The following is a 22,326-nucleotide window of genomic DNA, read 5'->3' as shown; positions in this document are numbered from 1 at the left end:
AATGTTTTATGCTGCTGTATATGTATGAAGCCAGCAATCTTTTATCCCTAGACACATGAAACATTTCTCAGAAAACTCAAGTACTACAGCCTGGTTGTCCAAGTTAGAACTAGTGCCTTTGAGATAGTCAAGAGATGACTCCAAAGGCATCAATATTATGGCTCCTTAAAAAACATGCACAGATTATAACTCACTGGAACCGTTCTCCCACACTCAGTTTTGCCATTGCTATCATGATTGGCATTTATTTGATGCCCACAAAATGACTGATAACATGTAAAATTGTGTCACTAGATAGTCAAGAAGTGGTAAGAATCTCTTGAGGAAAGACAAGGGTTCTTGCACGTGCCAGTGTCAGGTATCACTAAAAGATAATGCAGAGTGTACCTTCATCTTGAAGTCCTGGAAAAAACAACTATGATACACAGAACTTCTAAAACTTCATTTCCTTGAGGAAACCCTATGATGTCTTTGTGTATTGTATATAATTGTACCATATACTCAGCAAAATAAAAAGCAAAGTCAGGAAAAATGCACACCCTATCTATCCTATCTAGTAGAAAAGTTATGAACAATTGAGCACTGAACTGGATATTGAGAGCACTCATATAAGGTTTTCACTGGTAAACTGCTTGATAAGCAGCATTTTAGCAGGCAAGAATCATTTCTGCCTGTTTGCAGAAAGGACTGCAGCTGCAAAGATCAGAAAAGGAAAACTGTCTGAAGAGCCACTGGCTTTACTGCTACTAGTAATTTAACCACAGACAGCTGAAGCTGGCAGTGGAAACAAATGTCATCAAGTTAAATCCTCTACTCTTAATCACACAAAGGATAATCTGGTGCTTTCCCTCTTTCTTCTTAGGTTAAAAGATGCTCTTCTATAAAAACCTGCCAATATGCTGCACCAAAAATAGATGAGAAACTTTCAGAATGGTAGCTTCCTCTGACCTTCAAATCCTCTTGTTTTAATCTTTCTGTAACATCAATCAGCATACCTATCAGCATGCTGCAGTTTGCAAAACACGCTCCTGAATTGAAAAACAAAAAAATTATCCAGGCAACAGTACACATTTTGAAATAGCCTTTTACATTCCCTACCTCCACGACATTCTTGATCTGCAATAGCTAACAAAGAAATTCTGAAAGTATAATGTCTAAACTCAGGATAACTGTGAGTGCTTACAACAGCATCCTACTCCTAAGAGTTGCCTAAAAGGTAAACCTCCCACCTTAAGAGCGGACTGTCAACTATGATACAATTATTCATGAACAGAATTTATTTACAGGTCCCTTCCTCTGCATATGTGTTACACTGCGGTAGCTTTGGCATACATTCTCATCAGCATATTCCCATTTCTTATCTGAAGTTTGCACATCCACAGCTGACCTGGATGCAGGCTTTCAGACACCAAAATCCAGACCCTGAATCCAGTTTATAAGTGACACCTCCAATGAGGCAAGCAGTCAATCACAGCCTTACAAAGTGTCAGAACTGACATATTCCAAATGTAAATGCAGTTGGACTGATGAATCAATGCAGACACAATGTCAGTGACTCTCCCCTTTCACTATTTATCACTGAAAGAGCATCTTTACAGACACAAAGGACTAAAAACATCCCTAAATATAGACCTGGGGTTTTATCCTCCATAACAGAACCTATATTGGTAAGTTAAGTTATGAAGTGAGTAGTTTTTCAGAAGTTTTAGTTGCAGCAGATTTCCTTCTTAACAGAAATCTTAGAACACCTTCTTAAGAACTGTCCTTCTTAAACACTTATCACATACCTATTATAAATAAAAAGAAATCTCATGACACTCTGATTAAAATAGAGCCAAGTAAGACTAACTCAAACCCAAGTACTGTTAACCATTCAGTTAAGGAGTTGTTTGTAAACTGACCTTCTGTACTGACAAGGATTAACAGTTTATGGAAAGGAAAATGAAGGCTGGATGAATGAGTGCAACGCCTGAGAGTTCATGAGAAGAGCTAGGAAGAAGGCAAGGAAGAGGTGGTTGACAACATTTGAATCACCATCCTGTATTTTTCAATCTGGTTGCAGTTACATTTCTTCGCTTCAAATTAGGATCTGCCCTTCCAGCAACACTGATTTGCAGAACAGATGCTGACCTAACTTACATCATCTCATGTATGTTTTTACGGGGCAGACCGCCACAGAAGCAAGACACTGCCCTTTTTTAAATTCACTTGTCAACTTCTAAACAAAACTTACATGGCCTTCCATGCCTTCCTGAGGACTCCAGTCTTTCCAGCTGTTTCTTCCAGCTTTTAGCCGTATCACCTCATCTGGCCACTGCAGCTCTTTCCTTTTTGACACGTTGATCCCTTCCAGTACTTGACTGGGATCCATTAACTATAAGTAGGAATTGAGTTTTGACTGTTAGTTCAGCCAAAATGTAAAAGAAACAGTAACCTTTTGCATACTTCCAGAGAACTGACTTTAACCCATAGAAATTTATTTCCGACCAACTTCAGTGTTGGAAACTCAAGCTCAGGAAAGAGCCTGAGCATCACAGAATTCATAAATTCTGCAGCAGCACTTCACTGCTGTCTGATGTGGCAGCTCTGGTTCCCTTTCCCATCCCTTGTGGTTGCTCATGGCAGGGTCTGAATTACTGGCACAATATAAGCATTGGCAGCACATGGTCAAGTAGCAGGGAAGGCTTAAGTGATGATGAACTGCTAGAACTGGCTGATCACTTCTTACTATCTTAGGAAACAAAAAAGTCTTGGGGAATTTATTGTTAGGCTAAACAATTATTTATCTACTGGCATGGTTAGTTGAGAGCCACTCCTCACTTTGAAGTAAACTAGACCTTCCACAGGGGCAGCAGGAGAAAACTCCTGAAAACTTCTTCCTCTTTAAGGACTGATAATCACTGCCCCAGGGCAGAGATCAACTATGCCTGTATCTTCCTTACACAGAAGAAATTAAATAGTTGAAAACAAAAGCTACAAAGCACAGATATGAAAAAATTAATTTTACCCACTACGATGCAGTTTACTAAAGATTGCTCTAAAATGAAGTAACAGCAATGGAATCATATTTGTCACTATCTATCCTACATGCTCCTCTTGGTGTTTCCCACTGATATACTGCCAGAGGAATATATGCGGGGCTAGTAAAAGCTAAAAAAGCAAGAATTCAAATTTCTGGATTTTCACAAAATTAGTAAGGCTGCCATGATTAACTTAATGGTGTAACATTTGCTTCCCAGGAAACCCAAACTTGTGGCAATAACCAAAGAATGAATACATATGAAAATGAATAAATACATATGCAAGTGAGCAAATTGGGGGGTTTTGCCTCTTTGTGTTGTTGGGGTTTTGTTGTTATTGTTTGTTTGTTGTTTGGGGGGTATTTTTGTTTTTGTTTGCTCTGTTTTTTGTTTATTTGGGTTTTTTGGTTGGTTGGTTCTTGTGGTTTGTTGGTTTGGTTTTTTTTTTCCCCTCACACTTACTTTTGTGGAAAATCTCCTTGGTTTAAAATAATAAAGCTAGTTGCTTTCTGCCCTGCAAATGGAACCATTTAGCTTTACATGTTGGAATGAATAAAGGCAAACTAAGTATGAATTGGAACCAAGATCAGCTGACATTCTCAAAGCTGCACTGTATCAAAACATACAAATAATGTGAAAAACAGGGATGTCTAAGCATGCAGGAAGGCTGGCTGTCCAGAAAACCTTTTCCTCAGATTAGCTCTCCAAACATAACTGTACAATAGTTGTATACAGAGACATTCCAGGCTGTATGCGTATTTAAAGGTAGTGATTGCACCAACACACAAGGTAACACTAACAAAAGCACACGGAAGCATAGGTTAACTCTTCTTCTGGACTATTCACCTGGATTCTGTAAATAACGTCATCCTTTTTGGCTTGCATTTGATTTGCAGGGCTTGCATTGCCACCTGACTGAGAGTCAGTTGCATTACTCCCTCCTTCTGTCCCTAGAAAGCCCACAAGGGCATGCTGTTTACAGGCTGGGATGCTTTGGCTGGAGCTGCTAGAAGAGGGCAGTCCATGCTGCGCGCTGACCCCAGTCTGGCCAGTAGGTTCCATTTGGTTCACCATGGAGAGGCGGGACTGGATGGATGATGGGAGGTTACGAAGGGATATCTGACTGGTGGAAGAGCGCCGACAAGGCACAAAGCCCGTTGTGGATGTGCGAAGAGATGAATGACGACTGCCGTAGCAATAAGATGAATGGCTAGCTACTGAGGCACGGGCAGGGGAATGTCTGACAAGGCTGGACTGCACAGAGTGAGAGCTGTGACTGGTGCCTAAAAGTAAAAGATACAGAATCAGGAGAGTTTGATCAAGCCTCCCACACCCGTATAGATAACTGACACACAAATGTTTTAGAGCTTAGGTACAAAACTGATAAGTCTCATCGACAACATCTGAAATAGCTGTATTGCAGAAGATCTGTTGTATTTCACATAGCAGAGCATTTCAATAGGCTTTATTTTTTGATCTCGAGTTCACAATCCCTGCAAGACTAGCAGCTTGAAAAACACTTCAGCTTTGCTTTTCCTGTGTTAGCAATTTGTTTCTTAACACCTGATTTTCCCATACTCAAGGCATTAAAGCAGACAGAAACGTCCATGTTTCCAAACACCAAATATTCTTTCTTAACATACTGGACTGGACATTCAAAGATTAAGTCAGAAAACGTTAGCACAAAAGCTGGTTTTAAACAAGATCCGAAGAATTTAATACACCTAAAGAGAAACCCAGGAACTGTGGTTTATGAGCACTGGTGTCATTACTGTTTCTATACTACATATGTGTAGTTACTACCTCTCCACAGCTGACAGACCTAGTTATATTGTGTAAAAAAAAAAAAAGTTCACTCAACTACACACACTTTTATATTCTTTGTGAGCCAAGGTAGTGTTTGGAAAGCTTTTTTTCCTCAGCTTTATCATTCACCACTCCCTAACTATAGATCACTACAGACTTTTGGACAGGATCCAGCCAAAATACAGCAGAATTGACTCTCCATTTCCATAGTGTAAATGAAGACATTTGTTAAAAATGACAAGTTTAGCATTTGCACACAACATGACAGAAGTGAAAAGATCCAATATGTAAAGATGTGTTATAAAAAGTTCTTGAATCTATTTTGCCAGCACAACTATACCCCTGTTGCTCAAATCTGTTTGGGAATTTCACATTGCATAGAGGAGCACTGTGGTTTGAGATGGATCCAGCAGCTGTTCACACTGTATCAAGGCATTTTTGTTTGCTTTTCTCTTTTAACTTAGGCCAAATCCAAAGAACTAAAAGGCCAGTTCTGGCTATAGAATTACATAAAATTGTAGCTTTGTTGAGTTTCAATATTACCCAGAGTAGAGGGATGAGCTGGTGGATGAGCTGCAGGAAGAGCTGTGGGATGAGCTGCAACAGGAGGGTGCTGTACTGCTCCAGGTGCCTGCCCTGTATTTGCATTCCCTCCTCCTTGTGACATGCTGCTCTGAGACTCATTGATAGTTGCATTGTTACTTGTGCAAGAAGCTCCACCTCCAGCATCCGAATCTTCTATGTTTCCACCACTATTGCAGCCAGCTCCACAGCCTTTCCTTAGTCTGAAAACACAATGCAATTGGCACATTAAGTCAGGCCTCCTAATCACTGGGATTCTATGAAATGCCTTATGATGACAAGCTTTACTCTGTACAATCCACAGCATTTCATAAATGAGATAAAACTTGACTAATTTTCTCAGAATACACTCTGCAAATATAAAAGCTGCTTTCTAAAAGATTGCCATTTTCTTCACAACAGCTATTGAAGTAGCAGTTATTTTTGATAAGCCAAATGCTCATACAATATAGCTTTTAGATGGGGGGGGGGGGGTGGAAATCATCACCTCTGAAGTACAATAAAGTAAAAAAATTCCAGATAGAAAATTCTGGTAGAACTTCTGCAACCCAGATCTGGTGGATCTTTTGCAACAATTTAGTAAAATTTATGCTCCTTAACAGACCAGTCACAAGGGTATTCTTATACTACAAAATTTTGTCTGTTCACACGAGTAGGAAAAGAATGTTAGTTGGATATTTTGTTTGTTTTGGGGTGTGTTTTTTTTTAATGTGTTCAGTTTCCTGTTACCTTCAGTAACATACTCCATTGTTTGAGGCACGTATTGCAATTGTTCGAATACAAATTCTTGTGCAAATTTTAAACGTTCCAACAAGAGGTCAGCCAACTTTCTAGTGTATATAACCATGCAGGCTTTTCACCACATTGTTTGCATTAATAAAGATGGATACAAAAGACACACCATGTTCTTTCTCCATTCATCTCCTACTTCTTACTATTCTGTTACACTCAAAGACACTGAGCACTCCTTTCCAATTTATTTGCCTCAGGGATCCAGGATCTTGAAGCATACCCAGCTCAGATCCAAATGTTGTTGTTTGTCATACTTTTCCACCTATTATTCTATGCATGTGTTGGACATGCAGATGGTGACAGAAGGCAAACATCACAGACTGTAGCATGTGTGGCATATTCTGGGTTGAAGCAGCATGTGTTTTGATGTACTATAGTTGTCCAAGTGTAAATATGTCCACTGGAACAGCTACAGGATTGTTCCAACTACAGGACCAGTTCCTGAAACTGTAAGAACTGGGATGTACATTCCTGAATGCCACCCACCACTTCCACTTGCTTTTGGAGCCACAGTCCTAAGGGATCAGGAGTGTAGTAGAAGTTCTCATAGCACATAAAACATTGCACAGCAAGAGTTTGTACTGGGTTACTGAGGGGTCGCATGGAAAGGGGATTATATTATCATCACTCCAGTTACTTGTTCTTGTTCTAATATACAGGGCACTTACCCATGAAATTATAAACAACAGTAGAGCATGTGTTACTATGTATAAGCATACTCTAACAACATTAAAATCAGCACTTGCATGCAAAATATTTGCCAGACTGGAAGCCTACCACAGTCTTGATTCTGTAAAGATAGTGCAGATAAACAGCAAAAGTGACAGTACTGAAAAAAAAGTACAGAAGTTGCATGGCCTCATTAGTAGATGTGATATTAGAACTGAAATGGTAGTTGTTGCATGAAGGCTTTCCATCCTGTTTTATTCTGAGGTGTCATTTACATACTTTGTGGTGTATTACATATATACCTTGAAGATTAATCCTGTACCAAAGAAGCTTCTCTATGCTACAGATGTGCCTGAAATCAAACTCAAGGCTTATATATTTATATATGACTATTTCATATTATGCTGTGAAGGGCATGTATGAAACTAGTTAATAGAATAAGAGAGCATGAACACATCCAAGTGAGAACTCATTTTTCTCAGCTTACCTGTGCCACGTAGAAACTATGAAGTTTCTGATATTTCCTAAGCTGATAGCTCCCCCGAGAATCTCCCTAAGCTGTTCATGACTATCTGAATAGGAAGTAGTTAAAGGTGAGACGTAGATTGGGTATCCAATTGGCTGGTCACAAGAGGAATTAATCATGTTCCTCAGAGCTTGTTTTGCATTTTGGATACTTCCTCTTTCTGGGTTACGATTACGCAGGAAGACAAGCTCCTGCTGCTGTCCTGCCCACAGGCCTCGCACACACTCCTTATTCACCTGCAAAAGCCAAGTAGAAAGGCTGTGTCAGAAAGGGAAGCAAGGAGAGTGTGTGATGATTGCTTTGCTATTCCTAGGCCTGCATGAGCTTATGTAATACTGCACTGCAGAATGCAGGCGTTCATATTCCTTAATATGAAATTAACTGAATATACCCTTAAGAAAGGTGGACTCATGGACACAAGTTGCAACAGTGAGAAAAGCAGGTCTACGAATACAATTAGAAATAAGTCAAGAACTGAGTTGCTGATTAAACGATTCCATTTTATAAGAAGCAGCAATCCTAGCAATGATAGGCCAATAACAAAAAAAAAAAAAACCTAATGACTTGCAAAGTAGCCATTTGGTACAGTTATTAAAATGCACTACAACATAGTGTCATGTTGGGGACCATGCACAAAGCTTACCTTAATGACCCTGAAGCTGAGATACCGCTTATTCAGCATAATGATTTTATATTCATTGGTGCCATCATCCATCACATGGCGCAGAGCAAGGAGGGAAGGTGAATTGGAAAGCACTGCACTGCGCCAAGCAGGGTCCCCTTCATGTGCTATAACTAGATTTTCTTCGTGGGTTGTTATGGCTTCGTAAAGGACAGAAGGATCATCATATTCATCTGGAGAAGTGAAGTGATCCTGTTTCCAAGAAGTAAGGTATGATTAACATTTCAGCTGTAACTGCAGATAAAAATCAAACATTTTACACCTCAAACTCTTGAAAGGCTCTCTCCCAGACATTTTTAAAAGAACACACACAGAGAAATAAAAAGAATGGAACACCTTCCTGTATAATCTCTCACCTGATGTAGCTTAAGTGACATCCGTATTCCAGGAACCACTACTTTCCTCAGCAATTCCATGTCAGCAAAGATCCACTCATCTCTAATTGAAGATATACGGAAGTCACCCTTAAATAGGGCGTGCAGGCCATACAAGAAGGATTCCAGATTACTGTTGAGGGGAGGGGGAAAAAAAGAAGAAAAAAAAAAAAGAACAGCCCAAATATTAACAGAAACACAAACACATCCACAAGCATCATCACTTACAAGAGCAGAAAACACTGAGATGCACAGAAAGGCACATAATTTTTCTCTGTAAAGATAACTTAGAGAGTAAGACAGGGAGTAAGGATACACATTGAAGCAAAGCTTGGACACTAGGTGGCTATGTGGCTACATGCACTGAACAGGTAATGAATAAACCATGCATGCAACAGGCTGTTTACACAGACTAAAGTCAACAGAACACTGAAGAATGCCTGACTTCACGGTGAAGATTTTTAAAGAGAAAACCTTTCAAGGTACTTAACACTACAATGGACCAGCTAGAAATGATACATAGCTTCACTTGTGGATGCTTTAGTACAGTATAAAAACCTTGACAGCTTTGTCACACTTAAAGGCATTATTTCCTTTTACTAAGCTAACTGAAGAGCGGGGGAGGAGGGGGTATCAAACATGCTCTGATCACTCTCGCAACTGCATATCTTCAAGACCTTCAGGGGCGACTGGCTGGTATGCTTCAGAGAAGTAGTCAACAGTTTCCCTTGCAGTCAAGTAGAACAGGTTTTATAATCAGCACCTAGCTGACCAATAGATTCCACACCTAATTATGCTTGTTTTTATTTTCTTTTTCAACCATCACCCCGTGATTTCTTAAAACATACAACTGTATTTTATATTTGTTTTCTCAAGTAAGTTGAGGTTCTCATTCTGCAAGAAAGACGTTGGTGTATGATGACAGAGATGAGCTGAAGGAGATTTGTACAAAACAACTGCCTGCAATGGAGCCAGCTAAATTGTGAAACTTGTCATAATGGCCTGATCTAAATTCCATGACAACGTGTGTTCTTCATTATAAGAAGCTGCCTTCCTCTTCTTGCCGTTTCTATAGAGAACACACACTTGCAGCAGGAAGTGGAGCTCACTTTCAGAACTCAACCAGTTCTCGCCTTTTTTTTGTGCCAGTTATAACTGGTCCTTACCACATCACAATTCTCACTCTCCCTTAGCTTGATAAAACAAAATGCTCAAATTCCAGTTCTCCTTCATTTGCTGTCCTTTGCTTGCATTTCACTGGCTGTTATAACAAAGACAAGTTACATTGTGCATATATGTCCTGTTTAAAGAAAGCTAGCATGAAACATATTTCTTTTATGAATGGGTTCTCATCTAATACCTCACCTAGGAACACAGAGGAATTTTCAGAAAGGGAAGCTTACAACAGTATTTTATTACCTAGACATATGATGTGAAGCTGTTCCCAATGCCCTCCGCCCCAGCACACACAGTCCGTAACACAATGTTACCAGGGGTGAGTCTTTACTTGAATCCAGTGGCTTGTGGTAACAAAAGAAAAGAAAACAGTCAGGTGAATGAAGCAAAGAAAAAACATTCTGCCAGGACTAAAAATGTCTAAACACATATGAAGACACGCAAACTCAAGTATACCAGTTACTCTTCTCAGATCTTCCATATGAATTCCTCTTTAAAAGTTTTGGAAGTACAGGCAGACATAGGGTATGTAATGCTCTAGGTAACAAAATCATTCAAGTGATTGAACCTGACTGTCAATACCTACACAAAATGTTTCACAAAATCGTGACTCGGAGGGAAACTATTTTCTTTGGCTGCTGTTTGTCATTTCACTGCAGAACACTTCAAATCTTATACTCGTTAAAATATGCTAGGAATTAATCTTTTACCTCCAAAGTAAAACTGAACTCTGAAGTCTCAGATCCTCATTAAACACAAATTTCAGTTATATTCCCATGCTTTTAATCTCAAAAAAAAAATTCCTTATTTCAAAGGAAACATTACTTTGAGTAGATCTCACACAGGGCTTTTTTGTATAACAGTAAGAAGTCAAAGCATTCCTCTACAAGCACACTGACGTTCTGTTTAAAAGGTGGAAAGATCTGGAGAGAAGAGACTCAAGTATGGTATGATCATTTCCATAAGCTGACAATTCCAGTGGTCTAATGAACAGTACAGCATAAGCACTAAGAAAGAAGTGGTCAGCTTTATAAAGCTGGCAACCGCTATTTGTCTTCTCAGGGTTTGTGTTTTGCTTTGGATTTTTTTCAAGTTAGGGTTGATTTGTAAACACTGACATCTGAGCACAAAACATCATTTCTATAGACATATGCTTTTGTATATAGATAAATGCCTAAGACTCAATTCAACCTACTTTGAGCTGGTAAATGAAAATTCATTAGTGAACAGGTTAAACCATACCCTACTTACAGAACTGAAATTCACATCTCAAGAACAGAATACAAAAACCAGTGGACTACAAATTAACATTTTGATTACAAATCTTTACTATAAAAACAATATTAAACCCGTCTGTAACTCAAGCCAACAGCGACAAGAAAGTGACCATCCTAGAACGGTATGTGGCTTTCCTCACAGGTTTGGACTTACCTTTTCTCTTCGAGAGCAGCAATATTCTATCCAGTTCAAATATATCAAACAGAAACTCTCTCTTGAGATCCCTGCTAGACGGTGGTCATAATCCTCATCAATATTGGGGTTAAATGTCGGGTCTACATCAACATAATTGCGGTCTGTGCACAACCGCAGTCCTTCCTGCATTGTCTCATTAGCTAACCATTCCTCTAGCTTGGGGGATGTTGTGACATAATAGATGATTCCCTGAAACAGTAGCAGTTAAAACAGTGAGTCAATAGTGCAATAAAAAGTCAGCATCTTAATTGTTTCAACTAATTTAAATTATTTTACTAGTAATGAACCAAACTGACACATAGTAGCTTTTACTTAGCTCACAAATGCAACAAATTTGCACGGAAACCATAGTACAGGCATTTTTTCTCTAGTTAACATGGAGGCCTAGATATTAAATTTATAAAGAATTTAAACAATAAATACAATACAGCACACTAACATCCTTGTGTTTGGGGGTGGCAGGGAACACAACACAGTTTAAGTATCTTGGAGATATTCCAACCTGAACATTTTTGGCTTCCTGAAAGAACAGATCTTATGAAAGATGTCAGCTAGTACACATTATCTGTAGGGATCTGAGGTCTTGAGTGCTCCTACAACTGCACGGCAAGGATTTTTTTTTTTAAAAAGCAGAAAGTGTCTTCTTTCTGTTCTAGACTACAGAGTCATTGTCATGTTTATGCATTAGAGTATCAAACAATCAGTCTAGCAAGCTCTGCCCTCTTTTGATGATGGGTGCTCATACATCTGTAATTCGTATTACACTCTATGATCCTCATATGAAAGACATAAGAAGTTCAAGCCAACCGTTTCCCAGACGTAAAACGGTCTCCCTCCCCACAAGGGTTGTATGAATTTGAATCACACCTTCACGTAGTAAGTTGTGAGAATTTTCCGGAGATCAAAGACTTGAAGCATGGAAGCTGCACTGTTGTCAGTGATGCTGTAGCCCTCCAAAACATACTTGGTCACAAGTACCTCCCAAGCCAGCCAACGCTGCCCAAAGGCAGCATTAAAGGAAAGCATGTGAGGAAGATGGCCTGGTTCACAGCAACAAAAACCTTCATCTTCCTCTACACCTTCAGTGATGGCCTCTACTTCTCGTTGCTGGCAATAAGTTCCTTAGGAGAAAGTAGAGAAAATAAGAAAGCATTGAACACTTTATATGATTCCTTTACTGTTGACTTGTGTTTTAAAGTATTTAGAGTCCAACTCATATCCAATTACACTTCTGTAATAAGAATTCAACTATCTGCCAATGGGACAACCTAATTTATCACATCTTAGTTAAGTGTCTCTAAGAATCAAATTACGATAGCTATGTTGCACTAAAATGGGAAGAGAAACTTGGCACCAGCTCTGCTAGAGCAAGCTAGTTTTCCTCACATGCGATGGGCAAAAAGAGGCTCTGCGGTCCATTTTCAAAACAATTAATTTGTAAGATGGAACTGAAAATAACCTCAGTTTCCAAAGCAAAATTCCACTTAGTACAGACATTAAAATAAGTGTTACACACTCACCTCTGAACTCAAGCCCCCTCAGCTGGAAGGTGACCAAGCCATTTCCTATCTCTATAAGGTGTACTAGTGCATTGAGGTAGTCAGAAGCTAGGATGAAGCAGTCCCCAGTACTATAGTTTCCCCACCGACCCAACAACAAATCTCCACACAGGCTGTGCTGAAGGGAACGGGTCAAATGTTCATAGAAGATTGAATTCAGGTTGTTATCATCTGAACCTGCAGGAAGATTGGATTTGGGTTATTATGTGAATCTGCAAAAAGATATCAAGCTTGAATGTCAATTATCACTTCACACTGAATCCTATACTTCTCCAACAGTGGCATGTTTGAAGGTCATTCTCCACACTCCATGCCCCCCGTCCCCTTTTAATGAACAGCTACTCCAAAGGAATGCTAAGTAGCATTTAGTCATTAGGACAAAATTTTTTTCTTTCTTAGTAATGCCTCCATTTTGCAAATTATTCCATCAATTCCACTCATGCATCTCCCATTATTCTATTCCACATAAAGTACAACAGCAAAGGAGCACAGAGGTATCTCAGAAACGACTGTTACACTGGTCTCATCACTATGGCATTCAGCCATCTTCAAAAAACATCTGGGTGTTCAGTTTTTTCGTTATTTAAGAATAAAAAGAAGAACAGATTTATGCATATTATGATTATAAATAAAGAAGTAAGCCAGACATGCATAAAGGTAAAGAAAACTTGTGCAATAATCTAAAGAATAAAACAACAGAGAGATAGAAGAGAAAGTAACAAACAGAACAACAGAAAGGTTGGGCATAGGTAGAGACAATGAAAGGGCAAACTGATCATCAATACTATAAAAATCCTATAAAAGCCGTTTATATTTTAAAAAACCACAACTGTAAAAAAACCCCCAACACCACAGAACCAAAACAAACAACAAAAACCCCCCAACAAAACCTCATTGCAGACAACCCAAAATAATGCACCAAAAAAACCCCAAACCAACCACCAAAATAAACTTCACCACAAATCTCATCATGCCAAAGAAAACCCAACACAAACCAAAAAACCCACCCACAAAAACCAAACAAAGCAAATAAAAAAAAAAAAAAAATCAAACTAGAAAAGCTACCTGGATTTCGATCAAGCTGCGAAGCCAGTCTTGTATTTGAATGATCCACACGCTTTGTGCTGAAGACAAAATAAAGCATATTCAACACAAAATTTATTACTGTAAGGAAATTTCAAGGAAGAAACTATTAACAGAATAAAATTTGCTTCTTCCACTGTATTCCAGTATTCCACTGTATTCCACTGAAATACTTATCAAAAAATTAATTTAAAATAATTGCATATGCAAATTTGCTGCACTTCTTACATACAAAAAAGTATTTTCTGCCTATGATAGAATTATGATCCAATACCTAATACTTGGTCCACAGTAGATGGGCCATATACCTAAAGATAAAGATGATTCTAAGTGTACATATTCTCTTAGATAATCACAAAGCCTTAGATATAACAGACTTAAAAACAACTAAATCAGTACAGCTAATATTCTAGTAGACTTAATTGAAAGGGTAAATTTCAGAAAATTCTTAATTCATTGCTTGAAGTTATAACCTTAACTTTTTGAGATAAGATTTGGAGCACTGTATTTCAACTATTCCTGTGTTAGAACATGAAAAAACCCCAAACAATACAGCAGTGAAATGAAAAATTTCTTTTCCACGAATACCAGAAACATCCACTCATCTTACCCTGTGTTGTCAAACACTTCACTAGTCTCCTACTCCATCAACAATGGTGGACTTTGGAGAAATAAAACATAGGGATGGATAACCTGATATGAAGAGTCTTACTACTGATCTCACCTTGATCAAAAGAGATTTACTTTAAGGATTTTTGTTTTATGTTGAGGTTAGCCAGCTTTAGCTATGAAATGAGCAATAATGAACATGTGTTAAATACAGTTATGAGTTACCCCCAAAACCTTTTTGTACATAACTTCACTGTGATTAAAATTGCACTTTACAATTATATAATTAATATCTTAAAAAAAGACTACCAGGATGGCATATCACATGGAATATAAAGTAGTCCTCTGGGGAAAAAATGGCAGCACTTGGAGAAAACAATGAAAAAAAACCACTAAACCAACATGTTTAGCTTCAGTAATATTTTTCAAAACAAAGGACGCAAAATTCAAGGGGCTTATTTCACCTACTTGTAGTCTCTTTCCCAGAATTTGACAGGCCTGGCATATGAAGTGATGAATATTGCACTTCCCAGAAAAGGATTCAGTGGAGTAGAAAAGAAAGCTGACACAGCTGCTTGGACAAACAACATTGCAGAATCTGAATAACAGAATTAAGGAAAGTGAAGCAACAAGTGCCTTCTTTCCCCCCAGGCTTCTGTGATAGTACCTGAAACAGACAGTAGCACCACTTAAGAGCAAAATGAGATCTCTGAAAAATTGTATGCAGCACAGTATATTTACATTATCTCCAGCAATAAGGGGATGACTTTTGCTTTTAAAAACAGGCGAAAATGTGGCACTAGACATAGTGGTTATTCCCAAATTCTGCAGAAAACACTAACTCAACACTCACAGAAAACATCCATTCGGAAGAGACTTCAAAGATCATCCAAGTCCAACCTTCGACCCAGCACTGCAGGGTCAATACTAAACTGTGTCTGTAATCACCAGGTCCACATGGTGCTTGAACACCTCCAGGAATAGTGACTCCATCACTGCCCTGGGTAGACCATTCCAATATTTGATAACCCTCTCAAACTCCATTCAAATCAGACTACAGAAGGTGAAAAACACAAAACCTCAGGAACTAAAGCCATAGTTAATGACTCTTGAAAAAGGAAATGACTGTCAAACAAACAAACAAAAAAAAGCTGTGTCATCTTCAGAATGACATAATTACTGCTGTATTTCTTTCAAAGCAGAATTCTATTCCTACTAGTTGCTGCTGTACTAATTCATAGCATTGTAGGAAGGCAGGAAGTGCATTCATTCATAACATTCAGCCCACAATAAATAATCCGTTATAACACAACATTCAGATGTTATATGTACATGACTTCAGGATAATTTGTGTTTTCAAAGGATACGTGGCACAGCAAATGGCTGGGCAAAAGCATGGAAGGCAGATCCCCATGTGATCTGCCAGGGAGCAATGTAGGTATAAACAAATCTCAATTTATAAAAGAGTTCCCAAAGCTACAAAAGGAAACAAACAAACAATTTAGTGATTTGGCAGAGAACCAACATACTTTATAGTACACAAATATCCTTAAGAATTTACTGCCCACCCTAGAGTTCTTGTCTACCAGAAACCTTAAGATTTACAAAAAGGCTGTAACAATTAAGTAACATAATACACTCTTCATTGTTCTACTAACAGAAGCTCGTAAGATGCTCAGAAAACTACACATGCTTTCTCAAGCTACCATAAATGCTTGGAGAAGGAGCAGTCTTAACTGTCTTTCAGCATATTAGTGACAGTACCAATAGGATTCATCTGGAAGATTATCTGTCCATTAGGACTATCTATTTTCCCTTTTGGATGACCTTGAAGACGTAGAAATAGAGGTGATGTTACCTTGCTGAAGAGAATGGACATGAAGAAGAGATCTAGCAGCATGGTCTCAGTAAAACTTTTGTAATCAAAAGTGAAGAAGAGCACTGTGAAAATAACAGTGACATACTGGCACGTTGGGCTACTGAATGATGAACGCAGTAACTTCAAGCCAGCTATTGTGATCATTAAAGCACCCAACCTGTATAAGAAATTCATACAAAACAGTCACTTATCACCACCAACAAAAAACCCACCAAAACCAACACAAAACACCAAACAAACCAAACACCCAACAAAAATCAAACAAGAGAATTGGTGTCCTCATGCAATGACAATTTCTTCAAACTCAAGGTATAGATTTAGAGTAGGGATATGTGTTTAGAGACAACTTCATTTAAAAAAAAAAGTTGTGAAAGGTTACTAACAAAGTCCTTCTATCAGTATTTTGAAGCCAAAGTTCAAGGATTAGTGTAACTTTTGCTCTGAACAGAAAATTGGGTCTTTAAGGTTATAAATACTGAGATGCAAAAACAGTGGAAGTGCTCTAGATGGATCACTTAGATGTTAATGAATTCTGGATTATCATCATTTCATGCATGACTACACTGCTCCAGCTTGTATTGGGGGAACTGCAACTTAACACTAAACTCACAATGATATTCTTTTTTCAGAGATAGCAACTGACAGATTAAAGAGTTTAATGTTAATGTAATGTCAATATTCCTCCCAAAGGTCTTGAAGTGACAAGTGTAATGAACCCAAAGCAAGTCCCAGGGATTATTAAACTTCTAAAAACCCCACATCCAAAAAAAAAATTCCAACACCCATGCCTAAATACATATTCCATTTTGTTTCAAGAATGACTTTCTCTACAACAGTTCTGTTCTAAATTAATAGAACTTCAAGTCCAACAAGACACCTGATCACTGTTCTTGAAGGTAAAAAAAAAAATGCAGGAGTGTTACTGAACTCAAATTTGCTGAGACAGATGCAGTGCTCAAGGAATTGTAACTAAGGCTCAATTTGAGAGGAAGTGTGAAATTCTATCACATTATACTTAGAGGGTAGAAGGTTGAGGAATTCCTTGAGAGCAGAAAGGTGTAGATGGGCTGCAAGCTGGCACTCCAACTTAGGGAACATTATACAAGTCTTAAATTTACACCTGACAAAAATAGCAGAAGGTACTGTCACTATCTTGAACTTGCGGTCTGGATAATTGTATCAGACTGTGAAGCTCAACAAGGAAATTCTGATATCACACTACTAGATAGTTCTGCAACCTGCAATTGTTAATAGTATACACCATGAATTGAATCATTTATCTTCGTGCAGGTTCTTTTTTTAACACTGTAATCCTCCAGTTTAAGTCAGGAAGGTAACTTGGTTCTGTAAGAGCTTTCAAATAAATAAAAACTATTTATTCCTTTCCTTAGTTTTAAGGCAACAGCATTATTTATCTTCCCACTGAAGTCAGAACTCACTAATTCCCACCACAGCAGACATACTCAGATTACTTGATAACCTTTTTACTTACTCAGTATCCAGTTTCTTTGGACTAGCAATATTCTTAGCACTGCTACTAAGCTCATTGAGGACTATCAGTGGATAGATAACATTCTTCTCTACAAAAAGGAGCCAAATGTGAAGTTTCTCAAACCACATAACATGTGCAGCACCTATCAAGATATATTAAAAAGAAGAAATCAGTTTGCACTGTCAAATCACACTCAGCTAACAGAAAGAAAGATTCTTGATCCAAGTAATTTGTGGAGCCAAACACTAACTGTACTTTCATACTGGACTTCCATAGTCTCATCTAACCAAAATAAAGAGAAGCTCCTTCAAAGCTGTTGTTGGTAGAGTCTTCGAGTCTTCGCAATGCTAAACATCCATACAAAATGTATTACAATATAGCAGTCTGAAAGCTACCTGCTTACTACATGAGAAACAAACAGGATTGCCAACTTTTCAATAATTTCAGCATTGATACTGATGAAGTTGTCTGACATCACACATTATCTCTCTTGCAAAAGGACATTTTCCAACCATATTTGAACCAAAGATTTCCGATTTATGACTAAATATAGAAGAGTGAATGTAGCCTGCCAACACAAATGTCTGGATTGCTGTGTTCCAAATTAACACAAATGTAGTGTTACAAGGTGGTACAAATATACATAAAGTGTCATGGAATCAAAGAATATGAAATTGAGAATCAAAGACATTTCTAAATTAGATGCCACTAAATATTCCATGGTGAGAACAATAAGGAAAAAAAGAGTAAGTGTGTCAATCTGGGAACACAAGTTGGCCAGCAACTACAGCAAGTTCAAAAAGAGTGTCATGAATGATACTTACTTCGAACTTCGAACTGATAGTATTCCTTGGTTTTCAGCAGTGGGTGAGAAAAGCAATGCCAGGGAAGTTGCTTTCGGAGTTGAGGCAGAACATAATGGGTCACAAAGCCTACCGTACCCACCAATGCATAGAGAACATAACTTAGAATAGGCTAAAAAGAAGAATTAAACAAATTAAGGTTTGCATTTTATAAATAAAAGCACACACTAGTAATGTAATACCTTTTACAGCATCTAGGCAGGCGTTCCTGTAATAGTAAGTTGTGACTATCTTTCTGCACAAGTGTTACTGCATTACCAAGTTTCAGATCAAACAAGAAAGGCCTACGAGAGAATAAAACCATTCTATTAAATTCTCACCAAGCCAAATAGTATTTTGAAGGTAGGATACCAATCTCCCTTCACAGTCCATTGCTTCTGATCCACCTGCCCTTTAATTTTATAAATAATAAAGCTATTATCCTCTAAATAGCCTAAATTCAATTTACATGTTCATTTCCTGGATAAAATGAAATATAAGCACAAGGAAAAACAAATCATTAATCTTATATTCTCAAGAAGGCAAATAAGTCTCCCATCAAGACCAAACCTTTTCACAGAAGTCACAAAATGCTGCTGTATCAACATGGTATGGAGACTGGATTCCAAAGCAAACATTTTCTACAGGTTAAACTTTACCCTAAATGTCCAGACATGTCATAGTAAAATCAGCATCACATTACCTTGTCATATGCTCTTGACTAAGAAATGTGAAGCTTAAGCCTATTGAACAATACAGCTGGTAAAAAGCCTGTAACCAAGTTTCTCAAATGCATGAGAACACAACACTGGGAAGGAGTGCTGAAACCCAGCCACACAACAGAAAAGACATTTTCCTTAGGGGAAAATCTTCACTTGAAAACCTAAAGCTACCTAAATGCACACGCATGTGCTTTTTAAAAATCAATTTCTTACTTTAACTGTAGGCAGCAGTGGGAGGATAAAAACTCTAAGATACACATAAGAAACTCTTATTGGCCTGATGTGAGGCTTTTCCTAACCAAAGGTTCTGTTAGAGGAACACCCAAATAAGAATTCAACAGCTGCAACTCTTTAGGCAAATGCCTTTACTCAAAAAAATTCAAGCACAGGATATGGTCCCATGTCACCATCATCAATTAGCATCATACATACACCTTAAAAGTATCCGAAACTAATAGGAGCTAGACTGACAATTAAAAAACTTCAAACTCAAAGGCTCTTTGAAGTCTTGGAGAGAACCATTCCAGTAAAGGGGAATTTCCCTATGCTACAAACAGCTACACTAGCATGCAATTGCTGAGTCAGTTTCCACATCTAAATCTTGAAGAATCAACTTTTCTTAAAATTTCATTTTTCTTTACTCCAAAATGATCCTGACACTATTTGAGAGAGATGATGCAGAAGAGGGCATTCTGTGTCAGAGACTAAAATAAAAATCCAGAATGCAAGAAGAAACTAGGAAAGAAGAGTGTTTCAGCACATAAAACTGGAATGTGAAGATCTTCAGTCACATACTTGTTATACCATACATTTAAAAGACCACCTAAAATTAGGCAAATCATCTGATGCACTATCAGAATAAGTGTTCTATCCCATTAGGAGTATTTGTACATGGAAGACAAATGGCAGACAAGATGGAACACCTTACCTGTAAAACTGTAAATACTGTGCTGACATGAATTGCAAAATAGAGGACACCAATGACTATACACACGATCAGGTCAGACTGCAATCGTTCGCTCTGAGGAGTCAAAACAAAAATTATTTTAGAAAATGCCTGCTTTGGTTATTCTCTTTGCATTCTTAACGTCCATCAGCAGTAACAGCTAAAATGATGAAAGATTTTTCAAGTTACGTCAGTGTTAATTACATCAGTTGAAGTTACCAGAAATCTCACAAGATAAATCTTACAGCTAAGAGCATTTGTTCAATGAGTTAAATGGAAAGATGTATGCCCAAGGTGGGCCAGGAGAAATTAGTATACCCAGCATATTCTCTCTCTAATTCTGGACTGTGAGAAGCTCTAAGGACCCCCTGACAGCACTGACAGAAGAGTTAGAAAGGCTAAACAAATTTCCCATTCATGACTTAAGAATTTATGAAGCAATTAAGAGCTCTGGAAGGGAGCTGCCTAGACAGAACTAACGATCAGAACAGCTAGGCTTTTCAACCCTTTTCCCCTCACCTTTGTAGGAGGGTAAAAGGACAGCTCTAGAGTGAGTCTGAATTTTATTTTACCCTTTAAAAATTAAGGCAAGACGTTGTTAATGAGAAAAAAGTGCCAAATCAAGCAATGCCAGATGCAGTCACAAGGGGGCAATAAATACTTAGGGGTCACTACAACTCCAAGTCTCCAAGTTCAAACCTGTTCCCACTCTGTAAATACACTGTTAACATTTTCATCCCAGAAAATCGTTAAAGGATTAACTGTTATGAAATCAGCCAAACAATTACACACAGCAATTACTGCTGCAAGGCCTTAACTTCTTGGGCTACAACTTCAAGATCAGTAAATCCTGATTTAAAAAGCACTGAAAGAAAAAAATGCATCATAATCTTCAAATCCCATAGCCCACTGGAGACTAACACCATAGTTTCAAAACTAAAGAACAGCTTGCAGGTCCCTCTGGTCATTCTTTCCTGTTAACTGTTAGAAGAACTACAGTTTCTCCACGCTAAATACTTTTGGCATCACTACCACTTTCCCACTAACTTCTGCACAAAAGCAAGTATCATTTATTATCAATATGAACTAGTAGAAAACTCTGAATTCACACTAATTCTCACACGTCTCCTTTAAATAACTTAAATCACAATATAAATATTACACTCCTGTAGTACACTGTTTCATCTGTAGATGTAAAGGAAATGTTCTGATAGCCAATTCTAATTAACACCATGGTAATCAATGAGTATTGTGAGCTAAGTAAGATTCAGATTGATTCTATACAAATCCACGTAAAGTAAATCCTTAGAAGGAATAAAAAAAAAAATAGAAAGATACTTACCACAGAATTTCTAAGTTTTTCAGGTAAAGGATCTTTCACTTCAGATAGAGGATCCTCAGGGTTTTTGTCTTCAGAATTAGGAAAAAATTTTGATTGCACTAAAGAGCTTAAAGACAAAAAAGAACCCACTGAAAAGTCTGCATTGTTCTATATGGTTTTAGAAGAAAAAAAAAAGTCAAAAGTTCTATTACAAGTTGATTATGAGAAGAAAAAAAAAAGTTATCCTGACATATTAGTGCTTTCACATGGCAGAGCAAGTTTACAAAAATGCTATCTCCACTTCATAAAAGTATGAGTTCTCTGGTTGCATACAATGACCATCATTAAAGATGAGCAGACACACGATGTTCAAACAACAGTTTCTCCAATACCACAATAAAAGAACATCTACTGGGTTTAAACTGGAGTTCTTAGTACTCATGAAACTAAACTTTACAAAAAAACACACAGAAATGTAATCTGGTGCAAAGTTTAGAAATGGTCTATTTGTCAACACAAATTAGACAATCAAGAACTCCTTGGTTTAATTCAAACTTCAAAAGCAACAACAAAAAAATTAAAGAAAAAAAAAGATTAAAAAAAAAATCTCTGTGCTACCCTGATTAGTCTATGAATTAGCCACACTGACCAAACTGATCTCTTAGCAGACCTCACTGGTACCAAAGCCCAAAATACTTATACCTAAGCTTTCAGTATACCATAATGCAGCTCAAGTTAGCCATACCCAGGTGTCTTGCCTTCCCTCAATCTGG

The 22,326-nt window shown here is 37.9% G+C and overlaps 1 protein-coding gene across 2 annotated transcripts in view; it reads right to left on the bottom strand.

The window, feature by feature from the left end:
• Positions 1 to 22,326, bottom strand: part of PCNX1 (pecanex 1) — an 81,532-nt gene that overhangs the window by 1,527 nt on the left and 57,679 nt on the right. For both annotated transcript variants that reach the window (XM_054400731.1, XM_054400732.1), the window contains 18 exons: positions 21,575 to 21,680; positions 20,215 to 20,307; positions 18,547 to 18,697; positions 17,723 to 17,864; positions 16,210 to 16,387; positions 15,719 to 15,827; positions 14,820 to 14,949; positions 13,725 to 13,783; positions 12,621 to 12,836; positions 11,968 to 12,221; positions 11,059 to 11,289; positions 9,871 to 9,971; positions 8,434 to 8,584; positions 8,039 to 8,269; positions 7,357 to 7,631; positions 5,370 to 5,611; positions 3,867 to 4,303; positions 2,234 to 2,374 (listed from right to left, as the gene is read on the bottom strand). In XM_054400731.1, the coding sequence (XP_054256706.1) occupies positions 2,234 to 2,374; positions 3,867 to 4,303; positions 5,370 to 5,611; positions 7,357 to 7,631; positions 8,039 to 8,269; positions 8,434 to 8,584; positions 9,871 to 9,971; positions 11,059 to 11,289; positions 11,968 to 12,221; positions 12,621 to 12,836; positions 13,725 to 13,783; positions 14,820 to 14,949; positions 15,719 to 15,827; positions 16,210 to 16,387; positions 17,723 to 17,864; positions 18,547 to 18,697; positions 20,215 to 20,307; positions 21,575 to 21,680 (3,247 nt within the window). The remainder of the gene's footprint in view (positions 1 to 2,233; positions 2,375 to 3,866; positions 4,304 to 5,369; positions 5,612 to 7,356; positions 7,632 to 8,038; positions 8,270 to 8,433; positions 8,585 to 9,870; positions 9,972 to 11,058; positions 11,290 to 11,967; positions 12,222 to 12,620; positions 12,837 to 13,724; positions 13,784 to 14,819; positions 14,950 to 15,718; positions 15,828 to 16,209; positions 16,388 to 17,722; positions 17,865 to 18,546; positions 18,698 to 20,214; positions 20,308 to 21,574; positions 21,681 to 22,326) is intronic.

The sequence above is a fragment of the Indicator indicator genome, chromosome 4 (assembly GCF_027791375.1).
Source record: "Indicator indicator isolate 239-I01 chromosome 4, UM_Iind_1.1, whole genome shotgun sequence".
Classification (NCBI taxonomy): Eukaryota; Metazoa; Chordata; class Aves; order Piciformes; family Indicatoridae; genus Indicator; species Indicator indicator.
This window is presented reverse-complemented; position numbering and strand designations above follow the sequence as displayed.